The following is a 21,965-nucleotide window of genomic DNA, read 5'->3' on the forward strand; positions in this document are numbered from 1 at the left end:
AGTCGTTAGGGCTGGACGGGCGACAGCTGCAGCTCTAATTGCCCACACGGGAAAACAGGCCTCGGGATGGTTGCAGTGCAGAAATTAATTTTGCTCAGCATTTCCCCAAAGCAGAGGATGGGAAAGGGGGTTTTCGGGTCCACAGAGTTCTGGGTTAAATAGGTCCCTGACTGCTGGATGTCTCAGCATCTTTACTGTGCTAATGAGCACGGAGACTGTTCATATCCCCATCTCCCTTGCCCACGGATCCCTCCCCTTCCTTTTCTGGGGACTAGTGGTCTATAAAATAACCTTTTGTAAGTATTGATGTTGACCAGTTGGTGAGAATTTTTCAAGGGGCCGAAATTTTCCACCTTGAGTGACAAGGGGGAGCTTATGAAAGGAACACAACACTACGTGTGACTTAAAAGGGTTTAAAAAATGTATTGATTCTGCCTGATGAAGGCTGGATCTGCACTGTAGAGCTACACTGAAATAAAACCAGGTACTCAAGCTGAACTAGCAGGGTACTCAGGGAGAGAGGCCACTGACATCCGCTGAGGGGCTTCTACAGCCCACCTGCCCGCCCCCCAAATCCAGGGCAGCTTCGCTTCGCATAAAGCAAGAGCCAGGCCCCCCTGGACATGGGTGGAGGTTCCACGTCTGCTCTCTGGGCAGCTCTGAGGAAGGCTGCTCTGGGCTTTAAGAGCCGTCGTTACCCAGCAAGGGCTTCTGTGTCAGTCACTGTCACAGCAGGACAGCGTCACAAGGTTCTGTCTCCGCCTGCACCCCACCTCCTCCTAGGCAGCTTCAAACTACCCCTGCTCCAGAACAGCTCATTTACTTCCTGACAGCACCCAGAGGCGGGCAGCTGCCGTGTTGGGAGACGGTGGCATGTTACTGTTGATACTACGCCTGGGATGCCAGCTATGCCAGGATTGAATTTTGTGGACGGGCACTGCCCAGCCGAGGAACAGGAGATGGGTGTTTATGACCCTTGTCAAGCCAACACTCAGACAGGAGTCCGTGTTTCTGCTGCAGGCTTCCCGGTTGGGAGGGAAGAGAGTGCGCTGATGGGCAGAAGGGGCGCCCAGGTCTGGAGTCAAAGGAGGGCACCACAGGAGTCCTGCTCTCTGAGACCGGAGCTTCAAGCTCCACATGTGGGTCACCGTGGGGCAGCACCCAGGACTGCCCCACGTGGCTGCACAGACCATTAGCAACACTGGTCCTACTTCCCGTAGGAAGCTGCAAACCAGGCGAAAACGAGCAGTCCGTCTTCACACCCAGCTCCCCTTCCTTCGGGGGTGCTTGAGTCCTCGCCCAGTCCTCTCCCTCGCTGGGAGCCCACTGCGAGGAGAACTGCTACCAGTGATCTACACCTGGGCCAGAAACGACGGTAGGGTCACTTCTTCTTGGGGAATTGTGCAATTCCAACCTTATCTGACCATGGAACGGGAGGCTTCGGACTGCTTGAAAGGCATCCCAGGCACCAGTGGGCAGGCACGGAGGTGCTCATCAAGGCAAAGGCGTTTTAGTGTCCTTGAGAAATCACACCTTGGGCAGCTGACCCTGCCAGCAGGTCAGCCACGGCCCGACGTGGCCCTTTCTTCCCTCTTCTGGACACGGCAACCCAGAATAGTGCTTACTTTAATGTTGTATTGTGAGACACAAGCTTCTGGACAGGCAGGCTTTCCCAGGGAAGAGGCAGTCAAGGGAAAGACAGCACCCAGGCCAGCAGAATACTCCCGAGGGCCCCTGCCACGGGCCTCTGATTTGTCAGGTTTGAGACAAAGAAGAAAGGAACCCCTCAAGTCCTCCAGAGCCGGCAAGCAGTGCAGGAAGCACTGAGCTAGAGGGCAGAGTGATGAATGCCTGTGGGGGTGCCCGTCCCCTCCTCCTGACCTCCCCTCCCCCCACACACAGGGGCTCTGAAGAAGACCCAGACCCACTTGTCACGGCCCCAGCTCTGCAGGGACAGGGAAGGAAAACTCAGCCTCGAAGGGCAGAAACAGGCGGCCCTCGTGGCTACACATTTTTATGCCCTCCTCCAGGGTGGCTTCCCACTGCCAGTGAAGCTGGCCTTTGGGTCTCCATCTGCCTGTTATTTACAGTGTGATGACCCGAGGTGGAGAAATGTCCCTGCGATGCGTGTGCCTGTTTTCCCTCAACTGGTTCTGACTCAGGCAAGGAAGTGAGGAGAAAGCTGTGGACCGAGTGAAGCCTCTGCGACTCCGGGAAGTGGGGAGACTCACGGTCAGCATCAGCACACACGATGCAGGGGTTTTTCCCACCAAGCTCCAGCGTCACCCTCTTCAGGTTGCTGTGGGAGGCCGCCTCCTTAACCAGCTTCCCAACCTTCGGGATAAAAACCAGACAGGAGAAGCCTCAGACAGAGCTGAAGTGGCGGGACGATCTGAGCAGGCCCTGGGCTGTGGTGCTGCCCCCTCCGTGCCCTGGGCTCTCGCAGCGTGTCCTCCTGGACCCGACCGTGACCCGGCTGGAATCCAGGCTCTGAGCAGCTCCCTGCAGGAGTGGGCTGGAGCCTCGAAGGCCCATGGCTCGCCCACGGCCACCCACGGTGAGCGGCGGAGCTGACCTCGCCTGCCGCCTACCGCCAGCAGCAGCTAGTCTTGCCTGAGGGACTGAGGGGCAGCCGCTCTGCGCGGCCCTTTGGTCTGATCTGAGGGACCTCCAAGGGCTAGAGAAACGGGGGACCTGATCTGCAGGACGGGAAGGTGCCCATCCTCTGGAAATGCACCCCACGACCGAGTGCCCCGGGAGGAGGGAGAGAACGGCTTCTCCGTTTCACCGTGGTAAATCTGTAAGCTGGGCCCGTCACCCCTACACTGCTGGAGGGGGGCCTGGCTCAGCAGCGCCTCGTCCTGGGGCCACCAGCTCAGGACCGGCAGACTCAGAGACCAGGGCGCACAGGGGCCTAGGGCCAGACAGCCAGCAGGGGGCGGAGCTGGGCTCCCCAGGGCTGAGGGGAGGGTGCCAGCATGAAGCAGGGCACTCAGAGCCGGTGCGCTGGGACAAGCCAGATGGCCCCACGGGCAGCCCCACGGTCCCAAGAGAGGGCAGCGGGGGCAGGGATGCGCCCCTTGTCGGGCAGAAGACAGGAGACCTGGGAGCCACTGCGGGGGCCCCCTCTCTGCCCCCACCCCTCTGTCTCCGTCTTGAGGGTCCTGTTCTCCAGCCACAGAAGAGGGGCTGGGGACCCCTGCTGGAGGAAACTAGGAGAAATAGGCACGCTTATTGCCTGGGAGATTTTATCCATCTATTTTTTAAGTACAGAAGTGCTTTCTCATTAGAAATAATTCCACATATAGATGCATATAAATTAAAGGGGAAAGATTTTATCTCCCCTCATCTGTTAATGCCCCAGGACTTACCGAGGAGGCCACAGTAAGAATTTCTTGGGAGTCTTTCCAGGCAATTTCTATTTCTCTACACATACCTTTTTATTAATAGTATATATATATATATATATATATATATATACACACACACACATATATAGTAGTGTTAGTCACTCAGTCATGTCTGACTGTTTGTGACCCCATGGACTATAGCCTTACCAGGCTCCTCTGTCCATGGAATTCTGCAGGAAAGAATAGTGGAGTGGGTTGCTGTTTCTTTCTCCAAGGAAACATATATACATGTGTGTGTATATATATATATGTGTGTGTGTGTGTGTGTGTGTGTATGTATATGTGGTATATACTTTCCTGCAGTTTACTATTTGTGTGTGTGCTTTAGCAATAGATTATGGCCCAGCTTTCCTTATTGTAATGGCATCATATAGTATAGATACAATATAATGGAAAGTACGTCCTTGACGTTCCATGCTCATGGAAACAGTAGTTGCTAAGCAGCTACTTCAAAATGGACTTTCTGAATCAAAAGTTGACACTTTCAAATGTGTGATCAGTACTACAATATTGCTAGTCACCCTAGGCTTTTTTTTTTTTTCACCTTGATTATACAGTTTATCCTATGGCTATTTCACATTTTTATCTTATCTAACAGTATTTTCTTCTGAGGCTTCTGAATAAATAAATTAGATATTTATTTAGTTTGGAAACTGGACCAGTAACGTTTTTTTTTTTTTTTACTATTGCTATGTACTAAAGTGGGGTCAGATTTAGCACAGGGACGCATCACAGTTTAGCCTCTAAAGGAAAAATTCCCAGCGACAGCCGGTGGCCCCCCCCGGCCGGTAAGGAGTTACCTCTGTGGACCCAGTGAAGGCTATCTTGTTGATCTGAGGATGAGAAGAAATTGCTGCTCCCACTGTGGGCCCAAATCCCGGCACGATGTTCACCACACCCGGAGGGAATCCCACCTGGCAGGAAATTGAGATGGTGTTCAGAGGAGGAGGTTAGGAGAGCCACGGCTGGGCGAGGTCCCTGAGTGGAGTGGCAGCCTCACCTGGAAGCTTGGGCCCAGGTTCGACAACCTTTCCAGGGCCAGACCCAGTCAGCCAGCAAGTGGGTGGGACAGGGTGAGGCCTATACCCCTCTTCCGGGTGGGCTGCCTACCCCGAAGGGCTTCTGAACAAAACGGCAGTTGCCCTTTGCAGCAGAGCACCATTCTGTGTGTGTCTGCGTGTGCGTGTGTGTGTGTGTGTGTGAGTCGGTATGGGTCTCTCTCTGTGTGTCTGTATCTGTGTGTTGAGGGAGCAGGGACACCTTGGTGACAGCCCCCAGGCTCAGAGGCATCTGCAAAATACACTTCCTCGGCTTCAACTTATTTTTTTTTAATCTGTCCCATTAATGTTCCAAATGGCAATATGGTCTCACTCCCTCAAAGTCCCTGACTGTTGAACCTGGGTCACTCTGAGAGCTAGCACATCCTGAAGGTGGGGAGCAACGTTTCATTAATGTGGTACTCTGCACATGCTAGGTGCTTTTTATTAACCAAGAGCAGCGCAAATGAGCTGGAGGGTGGGGGGAATGCTCTTCCACTGGGGGATGCCATTCTCTTTGTTATGATAAAACACATTAATTCAGAAATGGAAGATTTTAGGACATGGTGCTTGAGTCTTCAGTTTTCCTAAACACTTTTTTAGACAATTGTGACTTTAGAATCTGTAAGTCTAATTATATGATGTCATCAGGTCCCACATCACGGGTCAGAGGAGAGTGGAAAACCGATTAGTTGCTGGCTCTGCAGCCTTACATCTAAACAGTAAATGTTTCACATCCTGGTTGTATTGGCCTGGCTAAGAGATGAAATGAATGGACCTTTCCTCCCATCCCTCTTTTCTTCCTGTTTCTTTTAAAAAAACTTTGCAACATACAGTTTGGGGACAGAATGACTGAAATACATTGCCAGGTGTGTCCAGAAGGAGGTGGCCCTTTGGGCAGCTCATTTCCCCAAGTGGTGGCTGCCAGGGAGAGGACAGGCGTCCGAGAGCCAGCACTGGGGAGGAGGCTGGGGCTCGTAGTAGCCCCTCTGGGGGGCTGCTGGTGGGGGTCACAGCTCCAGGAGAAGGACGGACACCACACAGACAGGGTCTGGAGAAGTTACCTCTCAAGCGACCCCCTTGTAAATTCTCTAGACAAAACATTTGGCCCGAGACCACAGGTTTGAGCTCGTCATCAGAATAAGCATTCTCATTAGGATCAGGTGGAGGAATGGAGTCCCTTCTAGTTCAGCAGCCACAAGCAGGAGCAGGGAGGAGCAGCTGCCAAGTGAAACCAGGAGGCATTCCCGTCCCACTCAGCCGGGAGCTGGAGGGCGTGGGCACGCATGGCCCGGCTCTGCAGGACAGGCTCATCTCTGGCGGTGGCGCGGCTCCCAGGAGTGGGAATGTTCCTGATAACATAGAGCATTTTCTCCTGGGACGTCTCACCTCTTTGATCAGAGAGCCCAGATAGAGGGCGGTGAGGGGGGTCTGCTCTGCCGGCTTCAAGACCACGGTGTTCCCGCAGCAGAGAGCAGGAGCCAGCTTCCACACCAGCATCAGCAGAGGGAAGTTCCACTGCAGCAGAACACAGAGGGGTTGGGGGCCCCAGGGCTGCGCACGACGCCGTCCCCAAGGCCCAGGGATGCCTGCATGGAGCACTTGCTTTGCATGGTTTAGATGCGGGGTATAGGAGGTTACGCAGGAGTATGCAACAATCAGGGGCTTCCCTGGTGGCTCAGGGGTAAAGAACCTGCCTGCAGTACGAGAGCCCTGGGTTTGATCCCTGGGTCCACAAGATCCCCTGGAGAAGGGAATGGCTACCCACTCCAATATTCTAGCCTAGAGATTGCCATGGGCAGAGGACCCTGGAGGGGTCCTCATATAGTCCATGGGGTCACACAGATCAGACATGAATGGAGCAGCTAAGCAGGAGCAACAGCAGCGTGCAATGATCAGAACTGCATTCCTGCCCAGCATCTCCTGAACTGCATCCTAGGAGATGCTAATAGGTGGTCACCGCAAAGAGGATTTTGCTCTAGGTGTGCTACCGTCTCCTCCTGCAGGTTAACAATGCCAGCAGCACGTTAGTATCTGGGAAAAGCCCCAAAGGAATGAGGCCTGCCTCTCCTCAACTCAGATGCCACCCTATCTCTCTTCCTACAGAGCACAGACCAACCCCTGCCTGATGGGTGTTTGGTGACATTCATCTTGGAAAACTTTCTTGTCCTCCTTTCACCAGAGGCAGGGACACCAAAGTCTCCCTGGCATCAGGCCTGAGAAGCACCCTCACCCACTGGGCGTCCACTGTGAGCCTGGTGCAGTTCCAAACGCTGAACTCATTTGATCCCGAGACACCTGTGTGGGGGCAGTCACACTGCCACTCCCCTCGACAGAAGGGGGATGCGGCGCAGAGGGTGAGCTCACTGGACCAAGGTCACAACTGTCAGACAAAGGCCGAATTCACAGCCAGGCTCGTTTCCCTCACTGCACTGCTGCCTAAGTGCATCTCCAAGAGCACACCGAGCTTGATTCTGGCCAACCCTCATCCCTGTGCCCACTCCCCCCAGTTGGCTCCTTAGGCTCCGTGGATGCCTTTCCCCCAGCAGGGCTGATGAACGGCCAGCTAAATTTCACCCCCAGCTCTGTCTGAAATTCCTACCACTGTACACCAAACAGAACACCCCAGGTCCCAGGGGCCCGTGAGGCTGGCTGATGACAGCAGGCACAGCCCCGCTGGTCCCCGGGTCTGCTCGTCTTCTAGACCCCCACTCCTGAGCACCCAGATGCCATCAGCTGTCCTCTCCAACAAGCAAACCTGCACCTTCTCCTGGCCTCTGCCTCTCCTCCCGGCTCCCTTCTCTCTCACTGCAGCTTCTGGAAGGCCCAAGCCCATGTGCCCAGCTCCCTTTCCATTGGCCCTAGCTACATTGAAGACACCCCCGGCACCTCTCTTGGGGAGCACATCTAACAGTAGGTGTCTCTGTTGTTTTGAATTTCCAGGTAGGAGATGACTGCATCAACCGCAATCTCTTTCTGAAGATGTATCACGTCCCTGGGGGGTCCCTGACCCTGGCTGCTCAGGCTTCTTCCTGGGATTCCTTAGCAGTCCATGGAGCTCCCCTGGGCCCTCTTCTTTTCTCAATCTACATCCATCTTTAGGGAACCCCCTCCCAACTTGATGGGCAAGAGCACCTCTGTCCTGACCATTGACTGGCTCTCAAACCTGATTACTGAAGCATCACCCCTTCCTTGTCCCCAGAGAGTGCTTCTCCAAGCCTCTCCACACTGCTGCCTGCCTCCTCAGCTGCCGCAGTGGCCTGGGTCTTCCTCCCACAGACGGCAGAATCACAGCAACCCTGGCACCTGCCAGGCACTCCCTACCCAGAAAGTAAAGTCCTGGACCCTGGGCACCACGGTGCTGGACGCTGGGCCGCACCACCTGCCGGGTCTGCCTCCTGATCCTTGCTCTGTCCCTGCCTAAGTTCCCACCTCGCCAGCTATCCCGCTGCTGCCCCCAAGTAGCCAGACACTTTTCCACCCTCCTGCAGGCCATTCCTATACTCAGAAACCCCTTTATCCTGGGTAACAACTCTTTCCTATCCTTCAAGGCCCAGTTGATAGCCTCCTGCCCAAGGGGAGCTGACCATTCCTGACCCCCTAGTTGGAATCCATGTGTCTTCTGCTGCATTCCTGGAATTGGCCCCTTGAGAGCAGGAATGAGGTCGGATCCATCTCGGCCCCCAAGCATCAAGGTCCATGCCACACTGCGATGCTCCTCTAGTGCCAGTGCAGTCAAAACCCTTTAGAGACCGGTTCCAAAGACCCAAGTGCAGTGGAGTGGGATCTACAGATCTCACGAGAAAAGGTGCCATACTTACAGGAGTGATGGCCCCACATACACCGATGGGCTCGTGCCTGGTGAAACACACAACATTGTCATCTGGAAGAGACATTAAGAATCTCTTAATCTCACATGGATCGAGCTTAAGAATCCTACATAATTACAAAGACAAGAAACAAACCCAGAGGCCCATCAAAGTGTCATCTCTAAGTTTTATCTGCTTCGTAAAGAAGTGATGTCTAACTCAATTTCAAAAGCAAAATTCCTTAGAGGAAGAATCTGCACGGTGCCGTTTCTTTTGCCAGGGGGCGTGGGAAGGATGCTCTGGAGAGAAACCAGAGGCTACTCTGAAGAGGCTGCCTGGAGGAGAAAGAAGACCAGGCCGGGAGTTCTGAGCTGGCTCACCTGTGGGGATGGTCCTTCCCTGTATTTTGTCTGCCCACCCAGCAAAGTATCGAAGGGTTTTGATACAGCCTTCCAGGTCGATGAAAAAGGCATGAAGGAACGGCTTCCCTGTGTCCATCGTTTCCAGGGTCTGCAATCATAAGACGACGTGTTTTTAAGACACGGTTTTCCGTTTGACCCTCAGATTGGTAAAGACAGCGCAGGGAGAGAGAGCAGGGTCCTGGAGTGCTGCCCTCAGGACCTCCCAGCCATGCGAGTCTCGGAAAGCAAGACAGCACGTTCAAGAGAAGACCTGTCCCAGGCTGTCAAGGACTGCTTTTCTTTCAGAACACCTCAACCTGGGGGATCGGCCAGAGCATGGCCACGGGTCCCCTGAAGGACGGCACGCGGCCGGTCTGGCGCCTCTCTGGGAGGGAATAAACGCGCTCTAGCACGGCCTTCTGTCGTCCTTCGGGAGCGCCGTTGGCCACGCGAGTCCGCGCGCTCCAGGAAGCTCGCAGAAGGTGTGCCGGCTTCAGGTTGGCTGGGAAGGGGGCTAGGTCCCCTAACAAAGGAGAAGGGGCCCCGGGTTCTCTCTTCTCGGCCTCGAGGACCGGCACAGCTGTGGAAAGCGTGCCGGACTCCGAAGAGCCAACAAGCAGCACAGAGGCTCGACTCCGCGCTCCTCGCCCGTCCTGCGCTGGGCCGCCAGCCGGATGCCGGCTGGGAAGAGAGCGGGCTCTCCCTGGGTGGTGAGGGGTGACTGCTCCCCAGGCGAGCACGCAGCCACTCAATGGTACGGATTCTTTTCTGTTTCCAACCAGGGAGAACCCCTGTGTCCCTCAGACAAGCGGCCCCAGGTGAGTCCAGGGCTGCAGCCACCCATCGTCATCCGTGGCTGCAGGAAGCGGCCACCCTGACACAGAGCCCAGGGCAGGATTCTGGTCGCAGAGTCGCTGGGGCGAGATGGCGGTTTACAGAGGAAGAGAGGCCCCTCCGTGCGCAGGCGCAGACGCCTCGTCTCCGACGGATGGCTCTGCTCCTGCTTCAAGGTGCAGACGCCAAGGCTAACGGAGCCCAGGACTCATTTGTGTTATCAGGAGGGCAGGGGCATGGCTGGCACTGAATCTAGGCCTTCTGACTTCCGTCAGGTCAGTGATGCTCTTCAGGTCGCTGCCTTGGACTTTTGCACCAGGGCATGTAGGTTGGCTAGGTGAAGGGCTGGGACCACTTTATCTTTGCTTCAGGAATGAACCAAGCATTCTCTGAACAGGAGGCAACCCTTTCTTAGCTGAGAGGCCGTGGCAAGTCCCTGAATGTCATCCTGCCTCAGTTCCCTCATCTGTAAAACAGCACTAATAATGGTATCTACCTTACAGGAGTACTGTGTGGCTTAGAGGAGTCCCATTCATAAAGCACTAATAGCAGTGTCTACCCATGGTACCAGTCACATCCACTGTTCAAATGATGGTAATAAGAGCTGTGACGATTGTCATCATTTTCCCTTTTGGGACCAGGTGGTCAGCAATCCTCATCTGGGGACAGTGAGGAGACAGGAGTGTGTATTGCTAGAGATGACAGGGCTGCTCCAGGTCTGCAGTGTGTCTCAGCCCTGGTGGAAGCTGCTCAGGGACCCAGTCAGGGCAATGTGACAGCCAGTACACTGTACCTTTGCCTCCTATTGATTTACATTCCAAGTTGGAACTTTTCTTTTCCCAGGGGGAACTCAACAATTGTAAATAATGCCAAAATTCTCCAGGTCCCAGCTGCTCCACACAGCATCTGGTCGTCTATCAGCAGAACCTGGAGCTTGTTCTTGGCGCTTTTCTGGGATGGGAAAAAAGGCAAGGGCTGGGCAGAGCTTTGTGGGGACATGCAGGGCCACTGCCCAGCTCCAGTCCTGGCTCACCTTCCAGCTGGGTAAACTAGGACAGATGACCTAACCTCTCTGGGCCACAGCATTCTTATCTTTTAAACAGGATGATAAATACTACAGATCAAGTGCCTGCAACAAGCCTGGGACAGAGTGAGCATTCAACAAGCATTGACTATTTTTATTATTAATTTAGTCACGTTTGCTTACTCTCGTGATAACAGGAATTTGCCAGGTTGGTGTTATGGAATCTTTCCAAGCAAAACTGGGTCATGATAGCTTTAGAAAGGAAACTCTTAAAAAAAAAAATGAAACCCAATTTTCAGGTGATTATGCAGACATGAAGCAGAGAGATGAAGAGAGTTAGCTACTTGCTGGGACTTTTAAACAATTATTGTGGCTGGATCATGAGAGAACCACAGCTGCTTTTAAGTTTCTTTTTAACATTTTAGGAGAAAAATATACCTTTTGAGAAATCAACACATGCTAACCCTTAAATACTAAAGAATGAAGGGAAAGTGCGGTAGGAACGTGCCCACGATGCCCTAGTGCTGAGGCTGAAACGAAGGGCTCAGAAGTGGGGCTCTGATTGAGACGAGAGCAAACAGCGACAGCTCCTCTTTGGAGGCTCCCGAGATGAGCATCCGAACACGAGAGCCTGGGTCCAGGTACCGCGGTGAGGGAGAAAGCGCCAGGCCTGCTGGATCCGCCCACGGTCTCCAAACACTGAACACGAAGTATTCAGGCCCAGCTCCATCAGAGCCACCAAGCTGGCAAGGGAACATGATGGAAGAGATATTTTGTGCAGGAGAAGGCAGGAAAACCCTCTCAAGGACATGCTTTCTCTTGATGCAGTCTGGGTTCTAAAAACTGTATTTGCCGGTCACTCGCTTGTCCCTTCCACAGTGTGGTGAAGAGCTGGACCTTACTTCTCGTGGGCAGTGAGTCTTGATGGCAGAGGCACCCTGCTCCACGTGCACTCACAGCAGCCTTCCAGGACAGCCAAGAGGGCTGAAGGTGAAGGGGGGGGGCCTTGCAGCCACCGCGCCCCAAGATGATACTGACGCTTAAGGACAGGGAGGGGAGGGTACTGGGCACATCCTCTCCCGCCTGCTCTGAATCCTCACGGACATTGCAGACAGATGAGCTCATGCTGGGGGAAAACAGAAATGTTTTTGAAGAAGCCAGTTTGGCAGCTTGAGAGTTGAGACTGGCTTTTGCTGCAGGAAGAACCAGAGGCTCTGTGGAGAGAGACACTGACCCTGGGGGGATCTCTCTCCCCTACTGCAGGCTGGCCAGCTGGGGCGGAGGAAGGAAGCTGCAGGTCTCTCTGTGTTTGTGGACGCACCCGCAGGGCAACACACCCCAGAGCAGCACCCGAAACGGAGTTTCTCCAGCCTCCACCCATGACACACACGCAGGGCCAAGAGAATCTCAGCGTCCTTGCTGGCGCTGACCTCCACGCGGGTGTCCACCTGACCACTCATTCCCAACATCAAATCAAGAAAGGAAAGAACTGTTTTTCCAAATCAGAGGCCAAAAAGGAGGTTTCCTTTCCTACCAACTGGGCCTCCAGTTCTGGGACAAGTGTTACACGGGAGTCTGAGCTATGAGAGCTGTGTGTGCGGGCGGCAAAGGAGAAGGCGCCAGGGCCCCAGGATCTCCTCTGATCAATCACCTGCCACAAAGGAAGGTCTGAGGATCCCAGTAAATTCTGCACTTGCTACTCCTAAATGTCTTCACAGCCCATCTCATGAGAGCAGCCCAACTCACGCAATGGGATGAATAAAGACACACATTTTGCAGCTGAGGAATTACGGTGCTAGAAATCACCAGGAGAACACACAGCTGAGCTTAGAACCTGGTCCTCAGATGGCATTATTAATAACTTCATCTGTTTAGTGCTTACTGGATGACGGGGACTGCAAAGGATTTTAAGTGGATCATTCTCACAACACTCAGATATCAATAATGTTTCCGTGAAGAAACATACACTCAGGGAGGCTGGGCAACTTGTCCAAAGTCACACAGCTGATAAAGCGGCAGAGCTGGAGTTTGAACCTAGGTCTTTCACACTCTGAAGTTTCCTGTAGCTAAGTTATCCCCTCACCATCACCCCACACACACTCACCACTGCCCATTTCAAGGTGAAACGGGTGATTTTTAAGCTACATATGGACACTTTTTTTGTGCCAAGGGGTGGCATTTATTTTAATAAGTATTAGAAAAACCACACCAGCACATTACAACTGTAATTTCATAGACACTGTCCCTTAGGATGAGGTTAAATTTCAGTTTGGAAAGGAGTTGATATAAGAAAACAAGTTAAGCTCTATCTGTGCAGGTAGGACCAAGGTAAGGCCCAGCCCGGCTGTCGGTGAGCATCTCAAGTCTGGGAGCCACTAGTGGATCAGAACTTCCTCAGGCCGAGAAGACAGCGGCAGGGGCAAAAGTCTGACCTCAGAACGGATCGTCTGAGTCCAGGGGTGCGGACGCCGGCCTTGGGCTGGAGAGCCGTGCCTCAAAGGGCAGCGCAGCCCCACCACCTCCAGACCCGGCTCCCGAGTCCTGTCTCCTGCGCCGGGAAGGGGCGGGCCCGAGGGCCAGCGGGCCATGTCCCCCTCCCCGGGGCGGGTCCCCGGTACTCACCGCCCAGACGGCGCGGTCCCTCCCCTTCCCGACCCCGCTCCCCAGTCCTCTCTCCTGCGCTGGGAAGGGGCGGCCCCGGGGGCCAGCGGGCCACGCCCCCCTCCCCGGGGCGGGTCCCAGGTACTCTTCGCCAGGACGGCGCGGTCCCTGCCCACCGGGAAGGGGCGGCCCCGGGGCCAGCGGGCCACGCCCCACTCCCCGCGCGGGTCCCGGGTACTCACCGCCAGGACGGCGCGGTCCCGCTCCACCAGGTCCGCCAGCTGCTGCAGCAGCCGGCCGCGGCTCGGGGCGTCCAGCCGGCGCCACGGAGAGCCCCTCTGGAAGGCGGCTTGTGCGGCCTCCACCGCCTTGTCCACGTCAGGCTGCAAGGCCGAACAACGGAGAGAGCCTGTCACCTTTCGCGGAGGGCTCGGCTGGGCTGTCCAGGAACTGCAGAATCCGGCCTCCATCCCGGCACAGAGGACGGAGGTGGGCAGGCAGCTCAGAGCAGTCGCCAGGTTTCTAATCACTTCAATGGTCAGGGACTTTTAAGGGATTTTGTTTTTGCTTTAAGTCTTTCAAGTTTTCTACCAGGGCCAAGGATTAACTTTCCTTCTGATTATACAAAGTATTTAAAAGAGTCATAAGACCACTGACTGTAATCATTTTTCTTGCTGACCTATGTTGGAAGAGAGCATCTACTTGCTACCTAAGTTTGGACACAAACACATTCCCACAGCTCACCAATGAGGTGGGGAATGTCTGTCTTGGCACTTTACTCCAGCTGAGAACCACATGCGGTCCAAGAACGGGGGCAAGAGTCCTCCTCTGGATCTCAGAACTGACGGTATTGAAAAAGTCCACATCAGGAACTTCTCCCTTTAGCCTCACTTCACCTACCCCTGGGGCTTCCCTGGTGGCTCTGCCTGAAATGCAGGAGATGCGATTTCAATCCCTGGGTCAGACAGATGCCCTGGAAAAGGAAATAGTAACCCACTCTAGTATTCTTGCCTGGAAATCCCATGGACTAAGGAGCATGGGTCACAAAAGAGCTGGACGTGATTCAGCAGCTAAACAACACTATCAGCTATCCCCTGGGAGCTGTGATCATTTTATAGACAAAGAACTGGATCTTCTGGACACTGACAGAAAAATTACAATCAAATCTTCTTTACTAGGAAAGAACGAGAGCTATTTAGAGTAATGTCACCCATTCTCTCAAAATTTTTATATTTTTAATATTGCTTGGCCACATCATGTGGCCTGAAAATCTTAGTTCCCTGACTAGGGATTGAACCTGCCTTCCCTGCAGTGGAAGCTCAGAGTCCTAACTACTGGACTGCCAGGGAATTCCCTGACATCCATTCTTATGCTCAAGAAATTGAGGTTTGAGGCTTTGGTTGGTAATGATCAGGGGCTCACCCCCCAGATCCCTCTGAGCCTCTCTTCCTTAGGGAGATGCAGCCAGCAGTGGGCACCCAGCACCAGTCAAGAGGGACACTGCACCAAGATTCTGTGTATCCAAAATGGGCTTGGAGGGGAGTAGAAACTTTGGCAAGGGAGATATTAGGGCTTTGAATTCCTTGTCCCAGGCTCTGGGGTGGAGGCCAGGAATTCTCCAGCTGCAGGGACGGGGAAGCCTCTGTCTTCTGGTGCTTGGAACAGTCACTCAGACCATGGGATGAGCCAGAGCCCGTGGCGGGGATTTCACTGCTCCCTGGCCCCTGTGTACAACACCTGGGAGACCTGCTCAGCATCATGTCACACCCCTACACCCTGACGTCTTCACATAAGCTCCTCGGTGCTAGTATTATAGACACAGAGCTTTTCATGGGGTGCTGCACACGGGAGGGGCTGAACAGGTACAAACACGGTGCATGGCACACCGTCACAAAAATCCTGCTACTAGAATCAAACTCAAGCCTATTTTACACATGTCGTTCACACTACCTACATATTTATGAACATCAGATAAGTACTCCAGTGGTTGAGAAGACGGCTCCGTTTCTCTTCCCTCCTTACAAAAGCTGTACTTTCAACCTTTTCCCTAATGACACATATTCAAAAGATATTTTATGGGTTGAAATGTATCAAGGACATATTCAGGAGTCTCTTAGCTTTATATATAATAATGAAATTAATATATTACATATATAACACATAACTTACACAATATACCCTGCACTATCAAATAGGGTTATAGGCTATAGCTTTACACAATCATTTAAGTTTCTGGTAGAAAAAAAAAATCTGGCAGTTGCATAACATTATTACTTCTGCATGACTTAGCAAGTCTTTGGTCTCCTTCAAGTCTTTTTTTTAAAAAGTGTCTCCTGCCAGAATGTTGCATTTGGTGAAACACACCAGCCAGCCGGAAATGCTTTCAGGAAAGATTCTTTAATGCTTCCAGGTTCAAATCATTGATAAAAACCTTTCCTTTAGCCACGTGATAAGGACGGCTGAAGTCATCCTCACAGATGGAAAAACATCTATCAAAGGAGAAGGACTCTACAGCACAGGGTCCCTAATTGATCCCATTCTGGGCCATGTGTCTACGAAGCAGTTTGCTTAGGTTCGGCCTCAGTGTGGGCCAGCTCTGACTTACAGCTAAGCTGAAGCACTTCCTTATCCTCTAGCGATCAGTAATTGAATTACTGGGCCAGGGGGAGGGCACCCACCTTATCTCCTTCTTCTACTTCACATATTTTCTCTAGAGTTGAAGGGTTATACGTGGCAAATTTTTTTCCACTCTTGGATTCGTTCCATTCATTGTTGATGAATATCTAACCAGGAAAGGAAATTGTAATGCATTAGGCTTAAATCAAAATCATATAATTCCAACATGCTGAGGACCTTAGGTCACGTCTTTTCTTTCCCTCCTGCCAACCTGCCCGCCTGCCGTTTTACAGGTGGGACCTGGAAGTGGGGGGGACAGTCACATGCCCAACTGGGAGCACACTCAGAATTATCAACAGAATCCAAGTCTTCTGACTTTTAATACATTTCCAGAGAACTACAAATTGTCAAAATAAAACTGAAGTAATTTAGAATTTTTTCTAAAATGTTTTTAGACAATAAGATGGAGTCACAGAAGAATAAAAGAGTTAGTTACAAAAAGGACATGAGTTAAATTTTACACACTCATCAAGTTCAGGGGACCAACACACACATGCACACACGCAGTGCCAAGCAATCTGCCTGCCCCGAAGAGCATGTCAGCAGTGAGCGTTCCCTTCTCCCTCCTTCCTGCTGCAACCCCCAGCTGGATCCACCAAAGAACTGGATTTATAAAAGGAGCTCACTATAACCCTTTAGCCCTCATTAATGCACATCAGTGCCATCTCCCCATTCTCTTTAAAATGTCTATTTTCATGTTGGGCTTTAATAAAAGCCAGTGTTGGAATAGCAAGATAAATATCTGGGTTAGGAAATGTTCGGGTTATATTAACATATGTTGCAAATAACTACTTATATCCAGAACTAAAGAATCAACTCACAAAAATCACTTAGTTCTGAGACTCGGTTATCTAGAACACAGCCAAGAATAGAGATATTAAAAAAAAAAAAAGACATTATGAACAAACTAAAAAGAATTTCATGGTCTATGCACTGAAATATGTGTACTATTTACTCTTAGCTTACCCTAAGTTCTTAAAAAATATTAAAAGAGAGGATTTGGGGGAAAGAACTAGGAACTGAGGTGACAGATACCACACAAATCATTTTCTCACAGTATGGAGGTCCTGGCCACCCAGTGAGAGGACAGAATCTCCTGTTGTGCCCGCTAGGGACCACCTCGTGGTCAGAGCCCATCTTGGCATCACAGAGACCCCAGTAGTGAACATGGCTAAAATGCTTTTGAAGCATGTCCATAGAGTAAAATGTCATCAACGATTTCTAAATAGAGAACTAGCTCATCAGATTCCATCTCCATATCTATGTACATGCTAAGTTGCTCAGGCGTGTCCGACTCTCTGTGACCCCGTGGACTGCAGCCCTCCAGGCTCCTCTGTCCATGGGATTCTCCAGGCAAGAATATTGGAGTGGGTTGCCATGCCCTCCTCCAGGGGATCTTCCCTGACCCAGGGATTGAACCCGAGACTCATGTCTCCTGTATTGGCAGGTGGGTTCCTCACCGCTGAGCCACCAGGGAAGCCTCCATATCTATGTTCATATGTTTATACACATACATTTATATGCATGTCTTTATATCCATCTATTCTATTTATTATATGCTTATCTTTGATTCATTTAAAGGGAGAACTGCATCACTACAGGGCTAATTTCCATCACTGTGACTTCAGGGCTAATTTCCACGACTGTGAATTTCATTCATTTGGAATACCTGGTTCCCCAGTGAGGATGGGTGAGAGGGTGGCTGATTTATCCAGCATGTGACCTGACTATGTTCTCTGTCCTCAGCTGTCCTGGAAAAAACTCTGAAGCTCACGGGAAAGGAAGCCTTCTCTGGGAAGCCACTGGGGTGCTGTTTTGATAACTCTCCCTGGAAAGCAGGGAAATTTGAGAGTGGTGGGGACAAAGCACAGAGGGCCAGCCCTGGCTGGGCAGGTGAGCAGTGTCCCTGCCTTCTCGTGTGGGTCCAGGCTGACAGTGGCCTTCAACTGTGGGACGTGCCCATCCCACTTCTGGAAGCTCAGTGCCTTCAGCCTGAGGCCAGGCCCCCAGAGAAGCATGTGGGAAAGGCCAGGCTACAATTACAGGCTTATTCTTCCCGCTGAAACCAAACCCGAGAGTTCAATTTTGCCATCCAGCAAGCAATCACTCGGTAACAGTGAGAAATTAATGAGTAGAGCAGAGGGGTTAAGTTAGCGCAGGGAGGAAAGTGCAGCCAGGAAGACAGGCCCATTTGTCGGAAGATGAAATTTCGTGGGTTAGATAATAGAGACTGTCAGCGAAATCTGCTGATTCTAGGACCTTCCTGATATCAATTCCAAGGGGGAGGGAAAATGAGCAGGTAGTAGAAGAGAATATAAATAAGGGGATAAAAACACGTTGCAATGATCAGATGTCTGTTATACTTCAGCTTCAAGCATGTTCCTCCAAAAAAATAATTACTCAGTTGTTTTGTGACATTGATCCATAATCCTTTCTAACCAGCAACTTAAAAAAAAAAAAAAAGTTCAGGCTACTCAACTTTACTCATATTTTCCCATCACAATGTTTCTAATTTAGCAAAATTTTTTGCTTTATACTACATTACTAAGCAATCTTGTAAGTGGTTTCTACTGTTGATTTTACTCTGCACTAAAAGAAAACAAAAACACAAATGAGGAAGGGGTCAGAGAGTGTGGCCTATCAATTATGCTGGCTTTCTTGTTTTGAACCCCAAATCAGGAAAGTGGGTCTTAAAAAAACCTGTTTTCCTTGACTTGTGAACTGGTAAGAAACAAAACTTTCAGAGGAATAAAACTACATTACACAGAGCGGATGGGATTCACACTTTATTGGAGGAATGGAATGGCATCCTATCCAGACTGAGTTGGAAAACCACAGCCGTGGTTGCAGTCAGGTGCCCCAGAGAGGTGAGGGTAGTTGTTACACAAGAGAGTTCTGCAGTCACCGCTTACAGAAACTTCCACTGGACCCCAGCTCTACTCAAAAGCAGTGTTTTCAGAAAAGGAGATTTGAGGGAATTTTACTTTTCATAGAAAACAATCATTAAAAACTAGCATTTTATTGAGCCAGAAAATCTTAAAAAAATTTTTTCTGCTACTGTAAGAATTGTTAAGGAAAGTCAGGGACCTTCTGAAGTGAAAGGGGCTGCTACCCTCTAAGACCTATGTGGGGCTTCTAGGGGACTCTCCCCTCCCCAAAATCAGAGAACAGAGCCCAGTGTTAAAACATGCAAACAAACAAAAGCGCTTCTTCCTTATAGAGACTGGACTTACCCTGGGACGTGGCCCCCCAAGGCTGGGGCCCAGACCCACCATTTCCTGCATGTCCTCCATTAGCAAGAAGCACCAGGAGTCGGGTTTGAAAAACGACAGACCGTTACCGCTCACACGCTCCACAGCCAGGAGGGCCTCGATTCTGTAGCTCTGATTCTCCGTTTCTTTCCTCGCACTGGGGGCTGCCTCTGCAGCCAGAGGCTCTGCAAGCATTGCTTGCCTGGGCTCCCACCCTCAGTCACAGCCACCCTGGCGCCCTGACCCCACAACTGCTAGGAAGAGGCCTCCGTGACGTGGGCCTGGAGCAGGGACAGTGAGGCTCCAGCAGAAAAGAGGGCGCAGGGGCCTGCTGTTGGGCTTCCCCAGTCTTCATCGCCAGAAGCTGCTAAGGATCTGGCTTTCCAGCCCCCTCCATCTCATGCCGTCCCCTGAGCCTTAGTCACAACCCAGTTCTATTCCACTAAGAAGACGGACACCCAGCCAGACAACAAAGACTGACTGGTCACTCTGTGAACGTGCTAAGATCCACCTCTCTAAGTAAGGGCTGCATCTACGCTTGCAAAGGGCCAGAAAGAATTGCAGACAAAGAGGCAACTTTCCATATGTGGCAACATTGCTCTGATAGCACTATAAAAGGTAAAAAGGAATAGGAAAACAATATATATATAATTTTTGGTTGCTATAAAAGAAAAACAAAATGCCACCACCACCTACAACAGGTGACAACCAACAGTTTTAGGGGCTAAAAACATTTAGCTACTATTTTCAGTGTTTCCAGAATTTGCACTCTGAGGCTGCTCCTACTTATGAAACTACATTAAAAATGGTCTCCATCGGTCTGTCTCCGTTGATTACAGAGCCCTCTGGAAACAGTTAATTTTAATGTCATGTGATCAGAGGTCCAGCCGACCATACGTGCCAAGAGATCAGAATCTGAAGGCCACACATAGTGGCCTGCAACTTTCTCTGCTTGATTAAAACTATTTGAGACACATAATTGCTACTTTTGAAAGCAAATTGATGGAGGAATTTTCTAAGTGCTGTGTCAGCTGAAGTCGGGGCGGGGGGTGATAGCAATGGATAAGACGCAAAAATAAAAGGAGATAAACTTGAGGAAAGTGAAGCCCACAGTGACTTCTGGCCTGCGTCCCTGAAATTCCCCCAGACCCAGTCCAGTAGCTTCCAAACAGCCTCGGGGTGTCCCTGTACTGGAGAGGACGCGCTCCGCGCTGGCCGCGGAGCTGCCAGTTGTGCCCAGCTCAGGCCTCGCCATCTTCCTCTCTGCCCCAAGCAGGTGATCCCGCCGCTTTGCCGTGCTCCAGCCTGCCGGCCCCGAGGCGCAGAAAGGACCGTGAGGTGCGGGACTCCGCGGCACGATGGAGCCCTGCAACCCGCGGTCTCCCAGGCCCAGACCCGAGACCCTGATCTGCCAAGACCAGGGTCTCGGGGCTCCGGGACACCTTCCCGCTAGCCCTGGCTCCGCTGGTAAGCTGGGACGAGCTGAGCTAAGCACGGGAGGTGCCCTTCTCTCTGCTTGCTCCCGCTGACATTTCCGGAAGCTTCCCAGGGCAGCCTGACCTCCCAGAGCGGCTCTCAGCGTTTTCAGGCACCCTCTGACTACCCCGAAGCCCGACCCCTTCAGCCCCGGAGACCTCGCCTCAGAGTCTGCGGGGAGACCACCGCTCCGGTCCCCGCGGCCCACCGCTGGCCTTCAAAACGGGCCTGCAAGGGCACGTCGGGGCCGCAGCGGCCGCAGCCTGGCACGGCGCGGCCGCTGCAGAGCCTCCCTCGCGCGGGTTCGGCGCCGGAGAGTCCGTCTGGGGGTGCTGATCTCGGGGTCCCTCTCGGGGTGCGCGGCGGACGCGGGTGGGGCGCGGGCTTCCGCCGGGATGTCCAGCGCTGAACGCGGCTTCGGGAGGACCGGGCCCGGCGCAGAGGCTCGGGTCCCAGAAGCGCCGGGCGGACTCCGCCGCCCCAGGCCCACTCCGCCGCCCCACGCCCTTGCACGCCCCAAGCGCAGCGGCGGGGCTCCCGGCCTGCGGGCCCCTCGTCCACGCCCCCGGCCCGGCCGGGCAGCCCGGCGCAGAGCCAGGCTGCCGTCGGGTGGGACGCGGGCCCGTCTCACCTTGGTGAACTGGACCTCCAGGTTGCGGACGGGGCGCGGCAGGGCGGGCGCCTTCCTGTCCGGCTGCCCGTTCTCCACAGCCCCGTTGGTGGTGGCCATGGCTCCTCGGCGCTCCCCGGCCCGCGGCGCCCGAGTCCTCGGCGCCTGCTCTGGCCTGGGCGGTGCGCAGCCTGCTCGCAGGGTGACAGCTCCGCGCCGCTTTATGGAGCGCCCCACGCCTCCCGCCCGAGGGGGTTGTCTAATTGGCTGCAGGACGGGAGGAAGGGCGGGCGGGGGGGGGGGGAGGGGGCCGGCCCGCCTCACCCCACCCCGCCCGCCGCCCCTGAGGGAGCCCGGCCACCCCCGGCCCGGCCACCGCGCCGCGCGCTCCCCGCCTGGGAGGCCGCCCTTGGAGGAGCGCCCCTGAGCCCCGCCGGGCCCCGGAAGTCCCGGGACGGGGAGCAGGGACTCGGGCCGCGGTCCCGGCGCCCTCGCCGAGGTCGAGCGAGCCCGTCCGTGGCACCTGCCGCCCCTGGCCGGCCGCTGCTCGGCGCACTCGCTCCTCCTCGGGAGGGCGCGCCCTCCGGCCGGTCCGCTGGGGGCCTCGCTCCGCGCCCCGCGTCGGGGACCCAGCGCGGCGGCCCCGCGTCGCCGCCCACGTGCCTCGGCCTGGGGTCCGGCCGCCGCCGGGGCCTGGCTTGCGGGACCGACGCCCGCCGTGCCGCATTCGGCCGGCGCTGGAAGCTCCCGGGCCCTGGGCGTCGCACACCGAGGGGCAGAAGGTGAGGGGAAAGCCTTTGGCCCTTCCTGCCCCGCGCTGTGGCGTCCCAGGCCGC

At 53.4% G+C, this 21,965-nt stretch overlaps 1 protein-coding gene across 1 annotated transcript in view; it reads right to left on the reverse strand.

Annotated features, from left to right (window-relative positions):
* ALDH1A3 (aldehyde dehydrogenase 1 family member A3) overlaps nucleotides 1–21,341 on the reverse strand; it is a 42,064-nt gene extending 20,723 nt beyond the window's left edge. Inside the window, exons 1-8 of the mRNA XM_061394224.1 lie at nucleotides 21,151–21,341; nucleotides 15,795–15,899; nucleotides 13,359–13,499; nucleotides 8,637–8,766; nucleotides 8,269–8,330; nucleotides 5,837–5,965; nucleotides 4,211–4,324; nucleotides 2,232–2,334 (exon numbers count right to left, since the gene is read on the reverse strand). Of these exons, the coding sequence (XP_061250208.1) occupies nucleotides 2,232–2,334; nucleotides 4,211–4,324; nucleotides 5,837–5,965; nucleotides 8,269–8,330; nucleotides 8,637–8,766; nucleotides 13,359–13,499; nucleotides 15,795–15,899; nucleotides 21,151–21,249 (883 nt within the window). The 5' untranslated portion in view covers nucleotides 21,250–21,341. The remainder of the gene's footprint in view (nucleotides 1–2,231; nucleotides 2,335–4,210; nucleotides 4,325–5,836; nucleotides 5,966–8,268; nucleotides 8,331–8,636; nucleotides 8,767–13,358; nucleotides 13,500–15,794; nucleotides 15,900–21,150) is intronic.
* Nucleotides 21,342–21,965: the final 624 nt, after the last annotated feature.

Source organism: Bos javanicus, chromosome 21 (assembly GCF_032452875.1).
Source record: "Bos javanicus breed banteng chromosome 21, ARS-OSU_banteng_1.0, whole genome shotgun sequence".
Taxonomy (NCBI): Eukaryota; Metazoa; Chordata; class Mammalia; order Artiodactyla; family Bovidae; genus Bos; species Bos javanicus.